General features: G+C 35.6%; 1 protein-coding gene across 7 annotated transcripts in view; it reads right to left on the minus strand.

Moving 5' to 3' along the window:
- The window catches only part of LOC134530343 (protein FAM135A), a 110047-nt gene that overhangs the window by 78796 nt on the left and 8236 nt on the right, over positions 1-23015 (minus strand). For all 7 annotated transcript variants that reach the window (XM_063365090.1, XM_063365087.1, XM_063365086.1 and 4 more), the window contains one exon: positions 2884-2963. In XM_063365090.1, coding sequence (XP_063221160.1) covers positions 2884-2963 — 80 coding nt within the window. The remainder of the gene's footprint in view (positions 1-2883; positions 2964-23015) is intronic.

Genomic DNA, 23015 nt, shown 5'->3' on the forward strand with positions numbered 1-23015 from the left:
CGGCTTGCACAGCTTTACACTACACGCCACACCCGAATTTAACTAGGTCACTTGAAATTACAGCACACCGACAAGCCTCTATTGCACACCAACACGACACTACATCACGCCAGTTAGCCGATCTAGCTGGTGGGGAGCTTCTCTCCCCCGCCGAATTAGGTACACGTAATTTTTTCTAGCATTACACAACCTACCAGCGCACACACAGGCCCGTGTGCCAAACTTATCCCTCAAGACACGCGCCCCGCCCGTTGATCCAAGTGATTCTACAAAAGTGTGGGGTGCACCTGATTTACAATGCACTAAGCGAGTTATAGAAACTTCGGTTTCTGGTCTCGCACACACTAACTGCCCCGGATGGCAATATGATGGATCGGCGGCAGCCCCTTCTCAGTCGCACCTGTGTTTCCGTACCATGTGCGTCTCTGCCTGAGGACGGGAGCAGATAGCAGTTCCCGAAACGTCGCTTGTTTCTGTTTAGGTAAAACTATTGTATTTGTTTGTTTTTTCGTTTTGTCATGTTTTTTTGTCTCGCTTCAACTGTTGTGCTGAATTATTTTGGGTTTCAATATTTTTGTGTTGTCATCATTTGTGGGGATTTTTTCGTTCTCTTAGTACATTTTTCTTTGTTTTTTCTTTGTTTGCTGACCATATTCCTGTTTCGGAATATTTTGTGATGTTCATATCCTTGTTGACAACAGCAATTGTTTGCTTAATTTTGTGTGTTTTTTGTATCTTTTTTTTGAGTATTTTTATTTATTTATTTTATTTATTAGTTTTTCTTCAACAGAAAAAGTTCTTAGCAATGGCGTATGTCCAAAAACTTACATCAAGTCACTTCAGGTCTAACTTTCCGACAGCGTAGATGGCTCCAATAAAGGTCAGTCTCAAGCTGTCTGATTCAAACTGGCCCAGCTTAAGGCCCCACCTACCCAGGCACACACACAGTTAGGATTCAGAAAAAACCATGCCATTTGAAAACTCTTTATGAAATACATCTTTTTTCAGAATCATGGTTAGGCATGAAACACCTGGTCAAGATTCTAGAAAGAAATTACACCTTTAACTTCATTTCTCTGCCATATAATGTGATGTTTATCACTCAAATATGTATCATAGTTGTCCTATGTAGGATGAGAATACTGTGCGCTAGTCCACAGCCTTGCGCTTAGAGATAATACCACACTAAAAACACTAGCAAGCGTCACAGTTACCATCCCGCCTCACGAACACAAACACGTTCCTAACTATGTGGGCCCCTTAAAGAGGAAGTAATACACATAAATATATTTATTTTAGTAGTGATTTCCACAAACATCCCTGAATATCTTAATGTATCTGGAAATCCCTACAGACCACATAACTTAATCCAAATAAGTAATTAGTCACTAGCATACCACTGCTGCGTATTACCATCAAGTTAGACCAGACTCCTTACTCCAGACTAACTAATAGGAGTATTTAAGATTAAAATACATTTTCTCTTTCAGATAATTTACAGTAATGATATGTACCATACCTAAGATAATAATTAATAAAAGTACTGACTATAGCTTTAGTAGAACTTGAATTATTAGGTATGCAATGTGCATAGATACATGGACACCAACTCAGACAGACAAAAAGAAAAACAGATGCCGACAATTTTTTTAATACAATAGCTCTACTTGGTTATGATAATACAAACTAATGCTAACTGATAAATTATTTTTGGAGAACTTGAAAATTACAGATAAAATTCTTGTCAGAATTTTGTTGAGTGTAATTAGAATATCTAGAACTAAATATTAATTTAATTTAATTTTTTATAGCAATAAATTATTTTTTTCTATGCATATTCATTTCATTATTAGCATTTTAGATTTCTATCCATATATTACATATGATTTGATTGATGAAACCACTCACTTTTCTTAATTTTAGTTTAATAATTATAACCTCAGAACATAAGACTCTACTGTTACAGTGGTTTTATTGCTTCACAAAATTGTTTTAAAAAATATATACATGTAACATGTTCTTTAAAATACATATCTATATGTCTCAATTTTATTTTATTTGAGCTTAACATCTTATTGACAGTGAGGTCATATAGGACTGTGACACAAAAATAAACAGTCCAAGGATACTGATAAATCAATCAGCAATGGACTACAATACTAAGAAACCATCCCACCATTTGCTTGGAGCAATTTCGAGGAACTATGGAAAATCAAACCAAAATAGGATGGTCTAACAGGGATTCAAAGCTGCATCTTCTGAAATGCAAGTTCAATATCTTACTACTGCACCAACTTGGTCTATATGTCTAAAAGTGTACTGAATAAAGTTTTCAATGTTGAACCCAGCAAACCTGTGATAAAAAATACTATAACTTTTCATGTTTAGAAAAAAAACATTTTCCTGGCAACTGATGTTAATCACCAAAAAATACCAAACATTCCAATTCAATATCACGTCTCATAGGCATACCACACTTCACTATTGCAGGATGCAATCATCAATAATTTTTGTTGACAGCAATGACGTCAATGAATGTGGTCAATGTGCTGATATACTTACAAGCTGAAATAAATGGGAGAAAAACTTCTTGTGACAGTTACGGGTTGACAAGGGGGAAGAAAAGATGTGTCAAGTGGAACTGGTACAAATCAAAATAAGTTTAATTTTTCAATAACCTTCATCATTAAAAAAATTTCCTGACTGCCTTAGAAATTCCCTTTCTTTTACCTGTTGCTGAAAAACCACCAACTTTTTTCAGGTTTTCCATGTTGCTGGTCACCCTAGCATGAAATGTAATTAAAAGAGTACGGAGTACAATCATGTTGAGAAGCACGGTTACAAATGAGCCACGCCGCTCGTGTTCGGCCTGGGTTTACTCACGCTGGTTCCTGGGCAGGTTCACCTCCACCTTGACTGGTAGCTTGGGAGAGACCCTCAGGGAGGTGCGCACCTGATAAAACCTGCAACAGCCGAGGGTTTACCATTCAGGACCGCCATAATACAGAGGTTATTAATAACTCAGGCGTCAGTGTCGCCAGGGGGCCTGTACTGCGGGAGGAGTTCCACCCCCGGCTTCAGTCTTCGACTGGCTGCGTGAAAACTTGATGACGAAACGGCAGTGTTTGCACATGCACGGGAAATGCCAATCAGAGTGTCCGTACAGGAGCCAAGTATAGAGTCTTCACATTCTATGCCAGTAAATGTTTCAATTAGTACCTCTGAAACACATCTGTGGTTGGTGCAGACAAATATTATGTAGCTGTACATTTGATATTTATATTTTTAACACAAGGATACAAACTTTCAGAAATTTATTTTTAAATATATCACAAAATAGAATATAACATCTCCTTATGCCATCATGGATTTTCAAATATATATATAAATAATAATAATATGTTAACTAATTTGAAGTTTCTGGGTAAAAGTGTAAAAATAAAACTGTCAGGTGTAGAAAGTCTTCTTTAATTTGATGACGTGTTACAAATTTTAGTAAATTAATTTCCAAACAGGTATAGTTCCAGATAAATTGTTCCCGTCAGTCAAAGATACCTCATGGAAAACTTTTAAGACATAGTCAAATATGAATAATGAAAACATTTTAAAGTTTATTTGCCACAAAGTATGAAGTTGTGCATTTCTCAAAATTGCATAAATATTTTTTATTTAATAAATATATAGTTAATATTTTGTGTGTTTCTTGGTTTGCATTTATATTTATAACAAAATAATTACAATGGTCATAAATAAGGTAAGATCTTCACACACTTACGTGGATGAAGCAAAAAATTCCAAGCTAATGAAGTTTTTGATTGCATAAAGAGTATTATGGAACTGTCAAAAAAATCAAGCAGTATTTCCTTAACATAGGCCTACATATTGTTACACTATAATATGCATAAGGATTTATCTATAAAATTACTTAAAATGAAAATAACCCAATACGTATTCCTAGTCAACTAAAAAATAGCTAAATAAAAGAAAATTTATACACATTGAATGCAGTAGTACATATACCAAAATAAGTAAAATATATATGCACCGTAATAAAAATCTATTGAAAAACAGATGATAAATTTTTTTATGTAGTTAACAGAGAGACTTAACATGTTAATCTATTCTAAATGAACTAATAATACATTATTTTTCACTAAGGAACACATTCATTTAAAATTTTTTTAGACATAAATCATGGGTACAAAAAATGTTAACATAACCATATCCATGTCAAGATGATGAATGTTTATTGTATAGTGCAAGGATTATTTCTTTAACGTAATATCAGTATTCACGAGGTATTCGTCTGTAAATTACACTCCACGCCAAAACCACGTGGAGCATTGCAAGTAACAGTCTTCCCTGCTCGTGCTACTCGAGTGATGTGATGAGAGCTGGGGTGGAGCTGGGAGCCCTCATAATCCACGCAATATCACGCTCTTGACAAACATGAAGCAGCGGTGGAAGAGGAATGGAAAAGGTGGCGTGTGGAAGGAAAAGAAGGTCGTAATATTGCTGCTAGTGACACCAAATAAGCCTTGCAGGTACTACTGAAAGGGTGAGAATACCTATTCTGTAAAAACAAAAAGAGACTAAGTCCTTTTACATTAAATACTTGTGAGTGGGACCTATCCACGAAAGTGATTACACAAAAAAGTGATTCTTTAGCAATCAACAATAACACTGTGCAGTATAACAAGAGTTGTAGTTTTTCAGAATTTGTGTTTAATTAGATGTTTTGTATTTAATGGTTAGCTCAGCAGAACTAGAAGACTTAAGACTGGGTTGCACAGCTGTGAATTAAGCAAAGAAAAATATTTCTCAATTTGATTGACCTGCAAAGTTTGTGCTTAGATTTTACTAAAATGACTTTGCAAGCAGTCCTAAATGGCACAAATGTAAATGCTAGGAAAGAACCTAACTTAAAGAAAAACAAAAAAATCAAATTTGCAAAAGTGATGCAGGACTTCAACGAACAAGCCAATGGCACAACAATAACCACCTGCTTAACAAAAACAAACAATAACCACTTCAAGGTATGTTCAAATGGTACACATACCATAAACACAGTGTATTTATGTTAAATGTGTAAACAGCACCATTAAATAAATAGATAATTTAAAAAAAAACACATTTATTACTCATTTATTGTCACATTGTACAAAAAAGTACAGTTTTCTAGTGGCCATTGGAGGGGAACACTATCTACCTACTGGCTCCATCATGAGATCAGTTTAATGGTACCAAATTATTATACTGTCATTCAGATTACATATACTTGCAAAACTTCAAATTGATACAATTAAATAACACGTTAAAATCGACAAACAAGACTTGTTTACATAGTTTGTTTGTTAGTTACAAGTGAATCTAATAAAAGCATGTTAAAAAGATAAAACACAATAAGTTAGTACTTTAATAATGGCTGCATATTTTCTGAATGCAAGGCAAAATGCTGAAATAATTTACTCAGGTAATTATTTCACAGTTCATCTACCAAATAAACATCTAAGTACAAACTACAAATCAGAAACATAGCTAGAGGAGAGGTACATGGAGCATGACAAACTCCCCCCCCTTTTTTTTTCTTAAAAAAATATCTTCATAGGATAAAATAAAATCAGTAAAGACAGAAGAATAAACATAAACAATTTAATTTTTAAGATTATTATTGTAATTACTTCCCGATTTTTTTTTTTTTTTTTTTTTTTTTTAGAAAAAACTTAATGCTTGTAACGAAATTTTTAAAACAAATGAGTGCAAAAAATGTGATTGTTATCATTAAACTCATTACTTCCAAGACCAAGCAAGACTGTCAAGTCTCAACAAGAATGAACACAGGTCTATACATTCATTATCTGGTTCTCTTAAAGCAAATGATGTGTTAAGTATTATGGCACAGAAAAAGGAAAGATTATATTTTTTCCTACAAACTTGGCATATGTGTGTCATGTAACCAATTACATCACTGTGCATGTAATTATAACTTGTCTTAATGAAATAAACACTTTACTGAAAAGCATAATGTTAAAAAAAAATCATCAAATAAAAACCAAAGTAAAATGTTCAATTTCTTCCCCAAGCTAAATCTTAAAATTTATGTATGTAGTTCTAAGAAAGTTTATTATTCCCTCATGTACTATATTCTAATATTCTAGTGGGACAATAATTCCCCCGCCCCCCTTTTCCCAACAAAATGACATAAAGAAAGCTTAAGTCATTTACAAAAAAAAATATTAATAATGGACCCTTCATGTAAACTTGACTGTGACATTGTATGTTTATATACGCACACAAACGTACGTACATTTATAAAATACCTAATGAGACCACGATTGTGATTAGAACAAACGGTGAAATAATGAAGTGAAGCTACAAAACAACATTATTCTTAATTCCAAGATGTGTCTTCATGTGAGCAGTTTAACAACTGCAGTTAGCTTGTAAGAACAGCTCCATCGCATTGGCGAGGCGGAACACGCTTCGCGTCGCTCGGCGCTCCCCTCGCCCGCCGGAAATAACCCCTTTAGCGCCGATTACGGCCCGAAGCGACGCACTTCCTGGAGGGGGAGGGGGGGGGGTAAGTGGGCGGCGGCGAGGGTGCCGTCCTGGCAAGATGCTGGTTTCGCGCGGCACAGACTGCTGACGTCACTACCAGGGCCGTCGGGAGAAACCGAGGGCCCGGGAATAAATCATGTTGTCGGGCCTCCTCCCCTGTACTTAGTGTAACATCTTACGAACCCCACGATTAATAAATAAATAAATATATGTGTGTGTGTATACCAAGTCCATAACTAAACTGCAGACGTGTTGTGAGCATGTTACATAACTTGTAATGATTCTAGTGTATTTCATTAGCAATTGATTTGAATGCAATTATTGGCGTACTATTAACTCAACCGGGCCCCTTGATTATCCCCCCCCCCCTTCTTTTCCCACTGACACGTAATTCCTGGATATAACCCGCACGCAGATAAACTATTTTTGACCAACAACATTGAACTGTTTATTTGCCAAAACACAAGAGTAAAAAAGCGGGTGTCAAGTTGGGGGGCCGCAGCCAGCACATTGAGGCTGATGAAATCCGCATCACCGTGTTCAAAAAATAATTGTAGACACATCCTTCTGGCCCTGTTGTTATTTTATCGACATCAGTGTTTGTGAACAACTTCGTGTGGTTTTAATTTATATTTATTACATTCCGCAGACCCTTTCATTATGGTAGGAAACCACAAGGCTACGAAATAAGTCCGTTTTACATTAAATCAGTAACGAAGTGACAGTTGTGAAAAGGAAAAATTGAAAACTTTCAAATTCGAGACAAGTTAGGTACGTGTCCTTTGAGTTCCAATGTCGTGTATGTATGGTATTTCGTCACTTGTACCGCGTATTCCCATCTGTAAACAAACGGATGTGTCAATGTTTACATACGCTGTTGGAAAATCATTAACCAATGTTGGAGAGCGCTGCGCAGAAGACAAGCACCTGTCTGCATGTTACATCATGCCTGTCTGTGTGAACACGTACAACATTGCAGCAGCTATGGGCCTGACTCGGTAGCAGAGACGCTCGCAGCAGGGCCGGCGCGTCCATATAGGCGAACTAGGCAAACGCCTAGGGCGCCAAGTAGCTGGGGGCGGCGCAGCACGACACATAACAGCTCATATAATATGTTTAAAGATTATTGAAACTAGATGAAAATAGATTTTTGTAACACTTTGGAATGTTTATATTGATATAAGTAATTATTTAAAGTCCACGGTGACCTGTTTATGATTTGTAATATGTAAAAAAATTAAAAAAAAAAAAAAAAACACAACCCTGATTACATTTGATTGTTGACAAAATCTTAAAAGCTTACGTGATGTATTTTGAGGCAAGGAAAAAAAATTTTGGGGTGTCCGGCGGCGGGCGTTAAGGTTTTTCGCCTAGGGCGCCAATTTACCTTGCACCGGCCCTGGCTCGCAGTCGGGATCCACACAACTTAGAACGGTCATAATCATAACTTATAAACACGTAACGCCGAAGCACACAACTCTCAAACGCCATAACTTAGAAAGTCACAAATTAGGAATATTGTGTGATTCTAAGTTGTGACAGCATCATCCCCTCGCCGTTCAACGAGCACTGCAGTCACAATGACAAGCCCCCGCGCTAAAAGACAGTTTTATCTCACAAAACGTGTGTGTGTGAATGAGAGTGAGAGAGCGAGAGCGAGAGCGAGAGTAAGAGAGAGTGTGAGTGTGTATGTGAGAGTGTGTGTGTGTATATATAAATATAACACAAATATTCGTTTTATATTTCAACATAAATAAACATCAGGCCAGCGATCTTTAAGTCAAAATTTAACTCCCAAAGGGCATTGAAATAAAATTCAAGTACAGTATATTTTAAATGTTATAAATAAGAAGAGTAAAACTGTCCACTAAAATTAATTTTATTTTCTTTCAAACCCTTCGCCTTGAAAAAATGTAAAAATATATATGTGGAAAAAAGTTGGGTCTTTTTTTTTATATATATAGTTCAGAGGAATATACGATAGGTGCCAATAAATGTGAATAAGGGAGAGGATATTTCCGAAACCTATCATCGTATGAAACAAAACAAAAAATTGTCTTGATCAGGCTCCGATTTCATGCCGTCAAGGTCGTCGGAGGAGTACGAAACATACCGCGATACATAGGTACTGGTAATTTAAACTTAAGGGAATCAACTTCAGCTGCATTAAAAATTGAAGAAATAACAAGACATGGGTCGTGTTTTCGAACCTACTGATTCAAAAACTACGCATTGTACGGTCGTGTGCATAAGAGAAAGGGTACGAGGTAGTGCGCGTAAGAGGGAAATGCATGACGCAACAGCCAATGAGAGCAGAGTAGAGTGGCAAGTTGGAGGGAATTGGGAACCGTTTATATTTATATATCATAAATGGTGGCATGAAATTGCAGAGTAGTTACATTGCTCAGGTAATTTCTGCTTTAAAAAAAATCCCTTTCCGCACAGCCTACAGGTGTAGATAGATTTCACAGAAACTATTTTTCTTCTGGAAATATTTTGGAAACTTTTATAAACTCCTGGAACATTTTAAGAACTTAATGTGGCCTACATAACATCCTATATGTGCGCCAATATTAAGAAAAGATTGATTTAAATTTTCTCATATTATATTCAGCGAAATTATTTTAATGTTTTTAACTTAATGCTTCCAGCATTGTATGTCTTAACGAATTTTATATTATGCCTACTCAGGTAGTTATGCAATTATTTTTAATCTTAAAACACTATTTTTCATCCCTTGCACTAATAGGTAGTCGTTTAATTTTTTTTTGGACAAAGGTTTAATTTAATATCAACCCCTGTTTTACGGTAATAGTTTCATCAAAAATTGTTTCTGCTAAAGGTTTTAGAATAAGTTTAGGCATTTTACAAAATATTATACTGGATCTTATATTATATCTAGTAACAAAAAGTAATGACTAAAGGCATTATATATTTCTACCCTTGTTATTTCCACCCCCTGAATTAATGGTTTGTATTATAAAAATTGTTTTAGACAAAAGTTTTAGTTATAATTACCAGATTAACAAACATTTGAACGGATTTGATATTTCACCTACTAAGGGAGTTATAAATTTGTTTCTAATTCTACCACTCATTTTTTCAACCCCTTGCAACAATGGTTAGTATAATCAAAAATTGTTTCAGACAAAAGTTTTAGATTAAAATTATAACATTTACAAAATATCCTAACAAATTAGATGTTGTGCCTACGAAGGGCGTTATAATTTTTTTTGCCTGCAAACTTTGTTTATTCCACCCCTTGCAGTAATAGTTGGTCGCATAAAAAATATTTCTGACGAAAGTTGTGGATAATAATTTCAGGTTTTACAATAAAACAGAACGGATTTAACAGTGTAAATGGTACGTAAATTATGAATTTTTTAAAATTCTACCCCTTTATTGATTCAACCCCCTTAAACAATGGTTCGTCTTATCAAAAAATGTTTCAGACAAAGGTTTCTGATAAAAATTGTAAGATTTACAAAATAACTTAAACGGATTTGATAGTGTACCTACTGAGGGAGTTACGAATTTTTTTAAATTCTACCCCTTATTTTTTCAACCCCTTGCAGCAATGGTTTGTCTTATAAAAAATTGTTTCAGGCAAAATTTTTATATAAAAAATATAAGATTAATACACAATTCGTTCGGATACCATGATGTGCCTACGAAGGGGAGTTATGTTTTTTTTTTGTCCTCCAACCCTTGTTTTTTAAACCCCTTGAAGTTATGGTTGGTCGTATAAAAAACTGATTCAGACAAAAGATTTTGGTATTACTCAGACTAGTATAATGTGGGGAGAAAACTGGGTTCGTAAGGTACAGCCCAATTAATTGGTCAGTTTTATTTATTACTAATGTATACATCATAAGTTTAATTAATTCACTCACGATCTCTGTCTACAATTAGTCTTACACTGGTCTTTGAAACATTAACACTTTCCACTGGAATTTGGCTCGACAGTGGCTCGCTCTTCTGTTCGCCTCTGGCCGCTTCCTTCGCACACTCACCCACACCGCGCCGCAGTACAGTCCCCAACTATAGCTCGTCGCACCCGACTGGCTCGCCAGGCCTTCACTCCCCGAGGGGGAGACTCTTTCCGCTGCTCCGCTCTTCGCTCAGAGGCCTCGCGGTAGCCGGCGTCGATATATTTATATTCTTGGCAGACTTTTTGGAACCAACTGGTGGGGTTGGAAGTGTCGCGTCACCTTGAGCCGACTCGACGCCCGAAAAGTACAGAAAGGCGGTGTTTATTTGCGCCACTCCGTGCGGCGGCCTCAGGAAAACCCGCAGAATTCCCAGGCCGCTACGGCATTGACAACGGCGTGAGACGGGACGGTTCGAGAGGAGAGGAAGGGAGAGGGCCAGGGTAATCCGGCCAGGCACGCGTGGCATGCCTTAAGTCAATGGACGGTGCGTGACGTCAGTGGCCGTATTGAGCCGCCAGCCAGCTCCGAACCTGGCGCGCGTAGCGGTTTTGTATGCGTTCAAAAGGATGTGAAATTTTCCATATAATGGGAGTTACAGCATTTTTTTCTGTTTTTAAAAAAAAACCTTTCCTGTGTTTACCCCTTTGGTTGGATAGTTACCATTAACAACTGGACCGAGATTTTCCACTACTATATTTTATGTATCAGTTTGGAAGTATTTGTGAAAAATTGCGACAGTTGTCGTGTCCACAAAATTGTGATTATACATATATGTATGTGTGTATATATGTGTGTGTATATATGTGTGTGTATATATGTGTGTGTATATATGTGTGTGTATATATGTGTGTGTATATATGTGTGTGTGTATTGCTATGGTTACCACTCAAACCTCAAAGCTGTCCTAATAGTAGTCATTTGGTGCTCAAAAAAGGGGTTACCTGGAAAGTTTTCCGGGAGTTTTGAAAATTGGTATTTGTATAGATTTCGACGTGCTCTTTTCAAATTTTCACTTTGCCAACTCGTATCTTTGCCGCTCGCGCCGCCATATTGGAAAAATGGCGCCCAAAAACAGTTTTTTGACTATAACTCCTTTTATGATGAAAATAGTTAATGATAAATTAAACTAGAGAAAATTTCCTATAATTTATGTAGTAACGTTTTTTTTTTTGTAAAATTGATAGTTCCAGCGAACGAGCGCCGCTAACCAATACACATCTACACGAACAAACGTATTTCGTATATTAAGACTATAAGCACGACGAGGAGAATACGAGTCTACCCAACACCTTACGCTTAGCGGCGATATTGCGTTGTGCCTCGATTACATTGAGCGAGTTCAGAAGCGGGCGAGTCGGCTAGTGCGATAGTGATAATGACACACAAAACTTTCCACTCGCTCAGTAGCCAACTAGCTGGCGAAACTACGTGTTGTTCATTTCATCAACATTTTTGGGTGTGATAGCATTAAAATGAAGTGGAAGGTAAATTTTACTGTGGAATTTCTTAATGTCTACCAGCAGTGCCCTTTGTTATGGAATATAAAATACAGACTACTGCAACACACAATTAAAAAGTGAAATTCCGCCATATTGTCTGACATCTTGAAAACTAATTTAAAATACATAATAATATATTGTTTGATTCGTTTTTGTCCTTGATCCGAATACACGCAGAACACAGTTAATCAAAAAAAGTCATAAGAAGACTGTCTAGGTACCAGGTAAAATAAAAAAAATCAGGATCACATGAACAGCTGGACAGAGGAGAAAGGTGCTAGCACACACACCCAGCCTAGTCACTCACGTGGTGAGGGTCGTACGTTCGATTCGTATCTCATGCATAATAGGAAATTGTATACAAATACCTATAAAGTTAAAAGTGTTCACATACAACTAGTCAAAGGGTTAACGACAAAGTTTAAAAAAATCTCAAGATCGACGCGAGAAGGCGAGCTACAAGAGTGGCGAGCGCAATGAACGTTGACCCCGCACGTGCTGCCGCGGTAGCCAGATGTTACAACGAGGCCCACACAGAGCCAGCTCGTCGACACGCCAATACGCGTTAACTTTTAAGTACAAAAAACCGAATGAGAATTAAAAACTAGCCTTCAAATATATAGATTGAAACCGAAAAACGTCGCAGTGCATTTACCGGAGTCGAGCCCAGGCCATATGTTAATAAAAAAAAATCGCTACGAAAATTACTAACAACAAATCTACAGCAAGCCTCATACTGGTATAACACACATGATTCTTAAGCTCAATATGCTGTGGTACCTCGTGCTAAAACCCAAGCTAGAACACAAAATATTTTGCAAGATTTTTTTATGTGTAAATAAGGCATTTGGTAGGAGTAATTTTGTGAGAATGGAACGGAAGTCGATGAACGGAAATGTGACACAAAGATGGCGGACCCACATGTAGCAAAATAAACCTGTATATAGTCACTTTAGTAAACATTCCGGGGCAAAAAATCATACTGGTGTGCCAAATGAAAATTTATGATAGTGATACTACCCCAGAATATATTTGGCAAACTAAAATAGTCACAGTAAAAAGTAATCTCAAGAGAAGCAGAGTAGTATGGCGCGCGCTTGGTACCCTCAAGGGGCGAGTTTCACATCTCGTCACTGGAAATTTAATTTTTTAAATTAATTTTAATAACACTATAATATATTATGTAATAATAAGGTCCAATCAACTCAATAAATTAAGGTTTGTTTTTAGAAAGTATTCACAGACAGATTTCAGTTGTTTAAGCAAAAACAATATTCAAACATATACTTAGTGTTATGTTTTCAAATATTTCATTTTAATATTTTAATTATTCCGAAGAAGTATAAATTATAACGTGTGCGGAAACTTGCTAGTATTAATGGTTTAGTGAATTTTAACAAGACTGGCAGTATTTTAATGAAACTCCTTGTCGAAAATCAGAACAAAACCGCGGTTTAGGATTTTTTCAAGTCTTTTTAACTTTTATTTGAACTGTTTCTAATAGTTTAAATTTTCCGTTTTTTTTTTGTGCTGCTATCTGTGAATGATGGTGGCAAGCAATGTTTACGATTCAGGCAGCAAAATCTAGCGGCGGGGGCAGAAAGTGTGTGATTCGCGTGTCGAAATTTTGGTATGTACTTGATAAGTAAATAGTTTAATGATCAGTATAATTATCTTGTTTGGCATTATTTTAAAAAATTTCTACTTTAAATTTTGCGTCCGATTGTCGTATTATAAGTTTATTTGCAACATGACAACATTATAACACATCAATTTGCTTGTTACCGAGATTAGATGTTCACACACCACTGGCAAGTACTGAAAGACTCGCACACATTTTTTTTTTTTCATATTATTTTCGATAGCTATACTGATCATCATCAATGCAAATAATATACCTGCCAGGCTCAATAAATATTGTTACGAACGCGAGTGACTAGACCGCGATTCCAAGTTCTGAGCTGATTGGCGGCCCCGCACGGTCACTGACGTCATGCGCCATCCATTGATGTAAGACATGCCACGCGTGCTGGCTGGATTACAAGAGTCGTCGCTACCCTCCCTCCCTCCCACCCAACACTCCGCCCCCACGCGGCGCCCTGCCAACAGCGAGTTGTCAATGCCCTTCTCGACGCTTCGAGCGTCGGGTCGGCACAGGATGACGCGACTGGTCCCAGCCGCGCTCGTCACTTCTAGAAGGGCGCCAGGGTCTCTATATAAGCCTGGACGCCGGCCTCCGCGTGAGTGTCTCGGCGAAGGGAAGTGCGACGGCGGTGACGGAGTTGCTCGGCGAGTTGGAGTGAGCTCCTCGGCGACGGCGGCGACGGAGTACGACGAGAGTTCGGCGACGGAGTCCACGAGGAGTGCTATGGCGAGAGTTGCGCGAGGGGTGCGGCCCAGCGAGGTGCGCGGTATGTAAGGACTGAAATACTGAATGCCAGTAATTGATTAGTAGACATCTTAAGTAAGATTATTTATTAGTGTTGTAAATATTAGCAGTCAATAAAACTGTGCAATAAAAAAATAATAATTGGACTATCCTTATACGAACCCAGTTCTTCCCAATCAACGATTATTAAAATCGTAACAATATGTTACTACCATTATGCCTACCTAGAGGATATATTCGGTGCTCCTTATGACTACTGCATATAGGCCAAGCATCTCCGAACCAAGAGGACTTCTTTCTCGATACTTGAAATACCTTTCAAACACGTCATCCGAACCACAAGGCCTTCTTATTCTACACTTGTCATATCATTCAAACAAATATGACATTTTTCAAGCAGACAAGACGACTCTCCGAACTGCCAGACCTACAGTATGAATATGACCAATTACAAGCATTTACGGGTAGATCAACAGTAGTATGTAAATGTATGTCCTGGCACTGGCGCGAGGAGCGAGTGGACGGCGGCCATCTTGGATTGTGTAATGTAATGGCGGCCAACTTGGATTGTAACGTCACGGCGGCCAACTTGGATTGTAACGTCACGGCGGCCATCTTGGCTGACCTTGACCTTTGACCTTCAAAATTAGCCTAAATTTTCATTTTTTTGGGAAAAAAACATCTCGCCAAAAATTCTCAATAATTCCACAATTCAAAAATTAGGATTTCGAAAACCTCAAAATACATTTTGCCTTAGAAAGAACACAATGTCCTAAAAGAGGCTTAAGCATCCATGTCTAAAGCCTCTGACATCATCTAGGATTATGACATCACTGCTGCAATTTACGTTATGGCCGCCATCTTGAAAATATATATTCATCGGATTTAAATCAAAAAATTTCTAAATTTATAAAAATAATCAATCAATAAAATTTAAAAAATATTTAAAAAACAAATGTTGCAATTTCCGTAATGACCATCTTGAAAATCAATAATTTTTATGTTAGAAAATCGGGAGAAATTTTAAAATTTATAAAAAAAATTAAATAATCGAATTTAATAATAAATATTTTATAAAAAATATTTTTAAAAAATTAAATGTACACTTACGCCACGAAGCTCGGAGTTCTCGGCTCGAACCCGGCGAGGTCAAAAATAAAAATAAATGGCGACTGGTGCTTCCTCCACAGAAGCTATCGGCAGACTAACCTCCCACCACCAATACGAAGGTATATATCGTCAGCTGGTATGACGTCATGTCCGCCATCTTGTCTTTGTCTGCTGGAAGCCACCATCTTGTTTTAATCTGCTAGAGTGCGCTGATGTCATGTTAGTTTAATTCTTACCCACTAGAGTGCATTACTCATATATTATTACTGTGCCACCCACCATCTTGTCATTTGGGCGCCCTCTTGGAATTGTGTAATTATTTAGCTAGATTCGGGAAAAATTTCAAAAGTCACCGAAAAAATCACTCATTAATGTACATATTGAATCGATGAATTCATGTCCTTGGTTCGATACTTGATCGATGCAATAATGTTTGATTTTATGTAAAAAATAATAATTTCAATAAATCATGTTCAAAATTTTTAAGATACTTAAAATCCTCTAATACCAGCCTACAGTAAACTGTTATGACCGCCATCTTGGAAATTTGTATTCGTTGACCCATAAATTTGGAAAAAAATTATAATATTCATCAGTAGTATGTAATAGTATGTCCGGCACCAGGCACCAGGCTGTGGTGTTGTGTTTTCCGCCATCTTGGATTGTGATGTCACGGCGGCCATTTTGGATGACCGTGACCGTGACCCCGGCGGCCATATTGGATCCGCCCTCTTGGATCCGCCATTTTGGATGTCATTTTTTTTCTCGAACATTCTGGCATTTTGAGTTCCGCCATTTTGAATTATGACATCACCGTTGCAATTTCTGTTACGCCCGCCATCTTGAAAATCTTTATTTATTATCCAATTTTAATGAAAAAAATTCAAAAAATTAAATTTTAATAAAAATATTTTAAAAAACATACTTTTACGACATGGAGCTCGGAGTACTCGGTTCGAACCCGGTGAGGGCAAAAAAAATAAAAATGGCGACCGATCCTTCCCTGACAGTGGCTGCTGGCAGACTGACCCCCACCATTTTTTTTCATAGTATATATATATATATATATATATATATATATATATATATATATATATATATATCATCAGGTAGTATGATATTTCCGCCATCTTAAAATCTGTAATTTTAATGCTATAGATTCGGGAAACATTCCAAAATTCATTAAATAAATTTTTAATCAATATTCTGATTGATTCGATCGATTCCTGTCCTTCGTTCGATCCCTGGATGTTGCATAAAATTGTAATTTTATGTAAATAATAATAATTTCAATAAATCATGTTCAAAATTCTTAAAGAGGCTTAAAATCCTATACTACCAGCCTCCAGTAAGCTGTTAGGACCACCATATTGGAAATTTCTATTTATTGGCCGATAAATTTATAAAAAAATTATTAAGTTCATAAAAAATCAATCATTAATCTACCTATAGAATCGATACATGGACAATAAACAAAATGAAGTAATTTCAGGCAAAGGTTACAGGTTTGAGAAAATAAAAACACCTCAAGTTCTTTTAAAAAAATGTAAATTAAATTAGTTTAGTTTGGAAATAAACGAACAGAATTCCTCATGTATACACAGAGATGAATTATGCAGTAAGTGAACAATTCCTTTTTCAAGAAAAGTTTGTACGTACAGGTAATTGAGCCGGAAAGTGACGTAAATTAATCTAAAAGTGCAAATCGGGTATCTGTCAGGGTAGTCAGTGAAAATACAGATACATGCAATATAAAATCAGTCGATGTTTGCATGAAACATGTAAGGAAGGTGAGGTACGTCACAAGAGAAATCTGTATCATAAACAGACGTGCGCTGTGTGAAAGAAACGGTGTTACAGGCCTGGAATGCGCAGTTCAAGATCGTTCCGCACGTCAACAGCTGACTGTGGGAGGGGGAAGTAGGCGACTGGCTACTGTCAGTCCAAGGTCACGCAGTCACACGCCCGCTTACACTTTACACAAGCCAGATGTGCAGAGAAGCTACGGAATAACGGTGCACCAAAGGTAAACAAATTGTGTTGCTGGCTTCGTGGAGTGTTTCACACTCTCCCACGTGGCGAGTTTGGTGACGTCGACGGCGCGGGTGACTACTTAACCTCCTCGTGACAACATGGCAGTGGCCATTAAAGGTTCAATAATAATGTTTATTTTGTTAATTCCTTTTAAAAAAAATTTAATAACTATTTTTTGTTACAAGAGGTAAAAACCTAAAAATCAACCAGACCATATGGTATACCTACTTTATTTTGAATGGTTGTTTCCATATATTAGCCACATATATTGGCATATCTTTAACTCGAGTTTGAAATCCAAAACATATCCCAGCAAATGGATAATAGCCAAGGTGATTCCTATTCACAAAAGCAGAACCAAACATAATATTTCTAATTATTGTCCAATTTCTTTACTTAATGGGTTCTCAAAAATTTAAAAAAAAAATGTTTTCAAAATTCTTAGTTTCCAAATTAGTACCTAATAGACTTTCAGGTAAATATGTAGAATAGCGGTATATGCGAAAAAAAATGCTAAAAATCCGAAAATGCTTTTATTCTATGCTCTTTCACTTCCTCTTTTCAAATCAACCGGCGGAGATAAGAAATTCCAAATACTTTAGGAGATATTGAATTTTTTAATTTAGCAATACAACACCTGTACAACCATTTGAACGACGCCATTTTTGTTATTTTGCCGTGTGTTCGTGAATGCGTAATAAATAAAATGGTCGATTAGGTCAGGTCAGTTACATTATTAATACTTTCAAACTAAGCGGACATAAAAAATAATGTGAATTAATTTTAATGGCTGTTTAGTTTTAAAATATTTATAATGTAACTGACCTGACCAAACAAACCGTGACAAATGAATATCAGTAGGAACTAAAATGGTTGATTAGGTCAGGTCAGTTACATTATGAATACTTTCAAACTAAGCGTACATTAAAAATAATATGATTTAATTTCAATGGTTCTTTAGTTTTAAAGTATTTATAATGTAACTGACCTGACCTAACAAACCCGGACAAATGATGAACATTAACTCCTCACGTAAATTTTTTTTGTTACTTATTACTTGTGCAACAATATCCAAATAAAAAATAAGACTTCAAAATTAGAAACGTTAAAAGCCCACCTAAGTTGGAGGCGGGTACATTTCCTTTGCCATTAGAAGGAAATGATGTAGTCGTTCACCTACGTCGCGATACCTCCGACGGAACATTAATAAATAAATAAATAATCACGTATTGGTTCATTTGAATACTGGCCAATCATGGAACTGTCACGTGACAAAATTGTCCAATAAGAAACATAATAGATACTCCTAAACAAGAAACAATGGTAATCGCAGCATGAATACGCAGGTATTGTGATGAAAATTAAAAAATTTGATATCTCCTAAAGTATTTGGAATTTCTTATCTCCGCCGGTTGATTTGAAAAGAGGAAGTGAAAGAGCATAGAATAAAAGTATTTTCGGATTTTTAGCATTTTTTTTCGCATATACCGCGACTCTACATATTTACCGACTTTCATGTAACCAACACCGCTTCAGATCACATATGTCAACATCTACTAATGTAATTACCTTTCTCAATCCTATCCTTAATGAAGTAATCAACAGGGGACAGGCCAATGCCCGTTATTTCAATCTAGCCAAAGTTTTTAATATAGTCAATCATTCATTATTACTTGTTAAATTATCCAAATTTGATACATGCAATAATGATATAAATTGGTTTTCAAGTTACCTCAAAAATAGTTTTTTTTTTTGTATCTATCAACAACTGTAGTTCAGATTCTATTAAGGCTAGTTCTGGTGTTCCTCAAGGGGGTACATTATCCCCACTCCTTTTCAACCTTTTTATCAATGATATTTTGGAATACTCTTTGCCGATGTCCTAAAAATCCATAGGAAAATGTTCACTAATAATGACTGCTTACTAATCCAAGAAGATATTAATGCAATCAATGGTGCAAAAATAATTTAGTTACATTCAATACAAAAAAACCTTCATAATATCCTTTACCAGAAAATATAATCTTATAAATTATGACTATAAATTAGATAACACCTTAATTTCTATCACTACCTCCATAAAAGATCTTGGTATTTTATTAGATTCTAAACTAGTATTCTTACACAAGCATGATGATTACTTATATTCAAGTTCCCAAAGAACACGGGCATTAATCAAATATATCACTTATTATGCAACCAACCCAGATTCCATTCTATTTCTCTCTGATCAGATCTAAATTAGATTATGGCTCAATATTCAATAACATCTCAATATCTAATAATAATAAATTGCAAACTATTTAAAAAAAAATTATTGAACTGATCAAAATTAAGAAACTTTCTTGTCCTACCTTGACACTCTATTTGTACTTAATTGCTACAATTCTAAAACCAACTGCCAATCTCTCATTGAAAATACCGGTTTGAGAATACTCCAGTTCCACAGTGTTACATTATACTTCAAGTACTCTTCTAAAAAACAAAGATTTTACTTATAGACTTATCTGAAACTTCAATAACTTGATCTCAAATCCTTTATTTAATATATATTTCATTATATTACTTCTTAGTTAGACTCTATTCAGTTAATAGTTACATGTCCAATTTTAACCATTTATATTTATTTTGTACATCATGTTAAATTTGAAATTCTGTCCTTTTTTTTTAAAAAAACCATTTATATGTTGTGTGTCAATTCATGTAATTTTGTGTTTGTCAGTTTTTACTGTATTAGTGCTGGTTTGTACTTGTTGTTATCACTACTGAGTGTGGTACTCTTGTCCTTGTACGTTGGCCTTCTTGCACTTTGGCTGTCTTGCCTGCTGTGGTGCATACGGGGATGTGAGTCCATACAATTGCAGTGCCCACCATAAGACTAATGTCTGTTGGTGGGCATTTTACAATAAAGAAAAAGTGAAATGGGTTTTTCTTCACTTCCTAGATTTAAGTTTATTAATTGTGCAAACTGTGCTGGTTTCTTTGTCTCACCGAGTTACGAAAATTGTTAGTTATGATTTCTCAAAGTAAGCAGTAAAATAAGTAATCAAGTAAAATTTATACAATATGTTAATCGTTAATTTTTTTTTTACTGTTACAATGTAATTAGCACATTTAATACAGTGAATTAGTCGGATGAACTGCCTAATTAATATAATATAAATTTTATACACAAATATTTAGAAAATAACCTACCAATAAAAAATTCAATCTTGTTAATTTCAAATTTGCTCTGTATTTGATTTTAAATACTCAACAAACTTTGTTATTTTTTTTGCAAATGAAATATAGAACAAAAAATATCAAAAAATCATTCACCAGGTTACATAATTTTTAACATAAACAGCTGCAATTTTCATAATTTTTTTTCTTCAGTATTTTATTAAATGGACTGCAACATGTTTATCCTTCCCCAATATGCTTGCTTTGGTCGGCAACTGTGTTGGCTGGTTTTCTGTTTTCTATGCATTGTGTGTATGGAGTTAAGAATTTTTTCTTCTCTTCTGCTATGCATACCTTTCTGCCTACTTTTACACCCATGGGTATAACAGATGTTATAGCAGAAAATGGGCATCGAGTAGGGATGTGTATGTTCAACCTTTTCCCAGTTATCGGTTCCAGTTCTTAAAAATCAGTTCTCGGTTCTCAGTTTTAGGTTCACCTCCACACAATTTCAAGTCACATCAAAGATACATTATGCCCTAATAAATGGTGTGTTTGTTTAACATAACTTATCAGCACCCCACTTTACCATAATTAGACCACAAACACGTCACCAGCCCCTAGGTAGCAAAGTTACTTCTTTGGTCAATAGATGCTGGATTAGCACTGTACCGACATCCTGTGGCACAGAAATATCCAGTAATACATTCTAAAAACTTTTTATTTGTGTGGTCAGTACAGTAGAACCTTTAATAACCGGGATAATGGGGGAGAAGGTCAGCACGGATACCGGTAAGCGAAAATCATGGATAATCAAATTCAAATGGATTTAAGTTACACTATATGTACAACAAAATTTTGTAATTTATACAAACAAATGTACAAGTATTACTGACACTTAACTATTAATTTTTAAAAATATGTATAATGAAATTATTTGTAATGACCTGAAAACACCCAGTTTGAATGAAAAATATGAATTATATTTACAATTTGATATGATTAGGTTCATTCTTTTCTACTTTTAACATGTAGTTTTTAGTTTTACTCCTTTCTTGTCCCTTCCCTAATGGATTACACTTCACTGGCTTAGTTTTCCTCCCAAAAAATTTTTTTAATTTAAATTGTGAACCGGTTAATTGGGTCACGGATAATCCTACTATATTTAATTTAGGCACACCAATAAAAAATTGCTTCAAAAAATATAAATATTTTGAAATGTGACTTGTGTCTCAATCAATTCCTATTTTTTTTATGTAATTTTTTTTAAATCTGGGTCATTACCTTGCACTATTGTACTTTAAATTTTTTGTTTGCCGTTATTTATGCTAATGCTCGGGTTGGTTTACAGTGATAAAATGAAAATTACAAGTCTAAAGTAAATAGAATTCATAAAAAACCTTACAAATAAAGTGATACAGATCATGTTAACAGTTATGTCCACAGTAATGTTTACATTATTTTGATTTTTTTTACTTTGGGGTTTGAAAAGTTTTTAATTAAATCGGCAGGGTGCTGAAAAGAAATATTTGCCCCCAGAGACCCTTAGTTTCTGTTGTTGCGGTGCCTGTCACCTTCACATGTGTCATAAGTTTACAAATTTTTACAGCAATTTTTTTACACAACAAAGCACACAAATAGTAGGAGTGAGCTTGTTCTGAACCACCATAGGTGTAAACAAGGCACAAATGAGCTGCACAGCTTAAAAAATGTAAATTTACAAGTAAGAATACTTCAAATTAAAATTTGAATTATATCTGAGTATACTATCCAAACTCAGCAAGATGGTCTACAGTTAAATTTTTATCATCAAAAATTGCTGAGTAGTGAATGATAGTATGTAACATTTAATTAAAACCTTGTAAAGCTCTGCATCATAAACGCTTTTAAAAATTAAAATATATATATTTATTTTTATGACACAACAGAAGCGAAAAATGTTTGGGTCAGGTGTTGAGAAGGAAGCCTGCTGACTGGCCTACGCCAATCAACAACTTTTATAAAGGTCAAATAAGGCTATTTTTAGTTTGATTAAGAGCAGGTTTGTTAATTTCTTTATTTGTATGTAATGTCTCATTGCCCCGAGGTCAAAACATAACAAGGATATTTGGAAAGGAACCAGCCACAGCCGAAACATTCCCAGCATTTGCCTAAAGTGATTTAGAAAACTGCAGAAAACCGATATCAGGATGGCCTGGCCAGGATTTACACTTGGGTCCTCTGTAATGACAGTCAGTGTCATATGTCATTGTGCCACCTCGCTGCATAGGTTTAATGTATCTAAATGGTTATGATCCTTTAAGCTGAACAGAAGTTTGTGCATTTTTCATC

This window comes from Bacillus rossius, chromosome 3 (assembly GCF_032445375.1).
Source record: "Bacillus rossius redtenbacheri isolate Brsri chromosome 3, Brsri_v3, whole genome shotgun sequence".
NCBI classification, from domain to species: Eukaryota; Metazoa; Arthropoda; class Insecta; order Phasmatodea; family Bacillidae; genus Bacillus; species Bacillus rossius.